This window comes from Monopterus albus, unplaced genomic scaffold (assembly GCF_001952655.1).
Source record: "Monopterus albus unplaced genomic scaffold, M_albus_1.0 scaffold254.1, whole genome shotgun sequence".
Classification (NCBI taxonomy): domain Eukaryota; kingdom Metazoa; phylum Chordata; class Actinopteri; order Synbranchiformes; family Synbranchidae; genus Monopterus; species Monopterus albus.
Window position 1 is genome coordinate 311,560 of NW_018128134.1, and position 4,010 is coordinate 315,569.

Here is a 4,010-nt window from a genome sequence, read left to right on the forward strand (position 1 = left end):
AAAGAGGGGCAGTGAGACTCTCTTCAGTGACGGAAAACTCACACCTTCAATTACTATTCTGGGTGAGTATGCTCTGACCTTGTGAAATATATTCGTTATCAAAATATGCATTTTTTTTTCTATCAGCCTTTTTAAATAATGTTGTCAGAAATGAAAAGTTAGTATTGTGTTTGGTTTTTAAGCACTGGGATAGGTCCCAGCAGTTATCTACAGCATGCATTTGGCTTTCTATTTTTTAGCAGTAAGTGGCTTGATAAATCCACAAGAAGCATTACTGAAAATTAGCATTTTTCATTTCCATTTTTGTCTTTAGTGTTAAGTGCTTATTGTTTTGAGGTTTTTTTCACTGTATTTCTTAGAGGTCACCTTTCAAAACAGTGCATTGTGTATTAGACCTTTTTTGTGATGGCGATGTTCATCTTTGGCTGTTCAGCCATGGTGAAGGTTTCTTATCAGTTACCCTAGAATAAAAATTAAAAATAACATAGAACACATCCTGTCCTAGGAGTGAGTTTTACCACTGAAATGTAATGCAGCCTTGGTCCTGCGTGGCACAGTCTAAAGGCAGCTTTGCTTCATTTCCACAGGTTGTAACGTGACCATCCCCTCCGAAGTGATTATACTCAACTCAATCGTCCTCCCACATAAAGATCTCAACCGCAGCTTTAAAAACCAAATTATTCTCTAATTAATCTTCCTCACGTTTCTGTCCACTTATTGTCACTGATGAAGGATGCAGCTGGAGACACACTGGCACTGCCACTGAGTTACCGTATACAAGATGTAAAAAAAGGAAGGTTATGGGACATTCATTATAATAATGGCTTTGAAAGATAGATTGGTAAATATTTGTCCTAAGCTTTTGTGCATCACTGGGTGTCAGTAACGTCGGAGAGACGCATGTTGGTTCACCTTGAAAAATGTCATCATGCCAGAGGTTTATATCGGTTTTTTATTAATTTTATCGAACTGTAAAATTACTGCAGACAGGAGTGTAATATATTTTCTTGGATGTAATATGATGTTAAAAGGAAGTTTATGGATGGTCACATTCTTTCTCAAGGGCATCCTTGACAAACATGAGTTTTGTTACTTCAACATGAGAAGAGGAATTACTAGAAAATAAAAATCACCGGCTACCGACTGTGGTTAATTTTTAGGCGTGATTATTTGTGTGAAGTGCTGATTAAAATTTTTTAGCATCTTCATTGTTAGTCTCAAAATTGACTACCACCAAAATAAATCAGCAGGCTTCAGATTAACATTGCAATCAAGTAGTGTTGTCTTTTAAAATGTGAACCTCGCAGGGGGGCTCAAGAGTTTACCACAGAACCAGCAACAGCAGCTACTTAAATTGTGCATTCGCAATCACTGGAGGAAATGTTCCAATTTATGGATACAGCACATTAACATTTACTTATTAAGCCCTAGAGCACCCATGATCACTTCTGTACTTTTATTACAATTGCAGAAAGAGGGTCTATTAAGGAGCTATGTAAATTGTGATACTGGAACTGCAGTATGGTATATTTGAATCAAGTCTCTTCACAAACTACCCTCAATTGAAGGGGAAAACAATGTACAGTTTTATTCAGGATGAGCTTATTTCAGGTTTGTAGTATCTAGTGCTTTTCATAATTTATTCAGGTGCCTTGCCACCTCGTGCCAGTCTCTGGCCCCTCATGCAGTGTTTTTATCCTCTTGGTAGGATGTTCATCAGTTGGCCTAAAACCTCCATGCACCTCATGTGAAAGGCATTTCTGGTGTTGATTAGTTGAAACAGGCTTTCCACAACAAGGAAACATGCAATTTATTTATGCAGAGTTGCTCACAGTGGGGTTGGAGCCTGTTGATCTAAATTCCAATATCATTTACCTAACACTTAACAACAACGCACTGCTTGGTCAGGGTTTAATTTTTCTTCACACAAAACCACATAAACCACTAGAAGGGAAAGACGGCAAAGGTGACTTGTGACAGAGACTGGATTCAAATCCCTCTCATCCTGACTCGCCAAGGCCATTTTAGCCTGGTGAGTCAGATGTCATGTCAGCTGCTACAAAGTGTGTGCGCCCACTCTTCACTCAGCGTGGAGTTTTAAAAGCTTCCCTGCTCCTTTAGTCTGTGACAGCCTTTCATGTCTCTGTATTCCTTTTTTTTTAGTTTCCTTATTGCAGGTTGCCTGTATGTTACATTCACTGTTAGAACCTGGCCACACTTAGAGGTGCATTGGGATATGGGATATAGACGAGTCTTAACTCTGTGGCATGTCTGTTTGGACAAGCTAAAGCAACATGTCCGGGAAAAACAACAGGGAAAGAAGAAAGTAGCTCAGGTAGAATAAAAAGTGTATGTGGCAACTCATTTTTAGAGTATTATAAAAAAATAACTGCAGTGGCAATAGTACTGATATCACTCTTTGTCTAGTTTTTAGTGTGTCCCACACAATCAGTAAAAGGGAAATGTAACAGTTTAGATGATATGAGTGCTGGTGACACACTTAACCAAAGCCTCTTTAAGCGGTGTGGTACATGATGTTAGGAGGAAAAACAATTGTCAAAACTATTACATTTTATAAGAAATATATAATGCAATACTCAAATATAAAATATTTGAAGACTGCATAATAAAAACTAAAAACCCCATTAGTGCTGTCATTAGTCACTATCTTGATATCTTTTTGTTTCTTTATTTTTTGTGTAGTGTGTTAGATGCTGGTTGCTAAGCCTCTGCACAGTAAACAATGTCTACTAGTACTTTTCAGTTGAGGACAACATTAGACTGTCATTTCAGTAGAAGCTTCAGAGAGACTGTGTTTCAATAAAATCAAAAACATGCATTGTTGATCCCCACTCATACCTGTACAACAGAACTCAGTCATCACCAGCCTCTGATTTACAGACTGCGGTTATTTGCACACTGAACTTTTGAGAACCAAACGGCATCAAACAAACTGCAAAGCAGCTGTTACACTGCTGCTACCAGGACCAGGAGGATGTCCAAAGGTCACCACCCCTTCTCTCCACCATTGAAATCAAATTAGCCACCCCTGGTGTCGCACATATCAGAGTCAGAAGGTGAGAGAATGTTTGTTGTTGTTTTACTGAATTAACTGGCAACATATCCTTTTGAAAGGTCAATCAAATGACTAAGAAGATGTAAAAGCACCAACAAAGAGAAAAAAGACTGCAGTCAGTCGCTGTGGCCTTTTCCATGTCTCTGTCCACAGCCTTTGTCTCATGATTCTTTATTGCAGCAGGTTTATCAAAGTTACTAATAGCTTTTGATTGATATTATTCCATATTAGAATATTTAAAGTTGTTTATTTGGCATAGACCTGTTACTGATTTAGATTAGATTCAACTTTATTGTCTTTACCCATGTACAAGTACAAGGCAATGAAATGCAGTTTAGCATCTAACCAGAAGTGCAATAACAGCAGTGCAGAGTGCGCAGTATCTACAGTCTGTACAGTCAGAACTAATTTACCAATAGATATGTACAATTGATATTTACATTATATAATAATGTAACGTAATAATGTACGGTTATTAACAAAAACCTAGGTCTTAAATTTAATTAGGCCCATTTTACAAATATTCCCAACCCCTTCCTTAAACTGTGCCCCAGTCTGTAGCCTCGAGTTCAAGAGTTTCTAAACCCACTCCTGCATCACAACTATGGACATACAGTATCTGACACATCAGTGATGCTGATGACTTTCTGCAGAGTTGTGTCTTCACTCATTTATAGTTCAGAGATTAATTGTGTCACTTGGGGAAAATCAGAGAGGTCTTGGCATGTGGAGCTATATCAGGCAAACAAATGTTCAATTAGTCTGGTATTTGTCAAGTCCATTTGACATGGTGGATTTCAGCAGTATTTGTGATGAGCTGTTTTATCAGACTGCATTAGGTTGCTCAGCTCCTGTATTCCCATGACATATGTCCCACTCATTTCAAGGTTTTGCGCTATTAAGTTTCATAAGTGAACAAGTCATTGTTGTGCCA

General features: G+C 38.1%; 1 protein-coding gene across 1 annotated transcript in view; it reads left to right on the forward strand.

The window, feature by feature from the left end:
* The window catches only part of gmppaa (GDP-mannose pyrophosphorylase Aa), a 9,851-nt gene extending 7,212 nt beyond the window's left edge, over nucleotides 1-2,639 (forward strand). Inside the window, 2 exon segments of the mRNA XM_020621198.1 lie at nucleotides 1-62; nucleotides 588-2,639. The exon segment at nucleotides 1-62 is cut by the window's left edge and continues 8 nt beyond it. Coding sequence (XP_020476854.1) covers nucleotides 1-62; nucleotides 588-688 — 163 coding nt within the window. The 3' untranslated portion in view covers nucleotides 689-2,639.
* The last annotated feature ends 1,371 nt before the right edge of the window (nucleotides 2,640-4,010 follow it).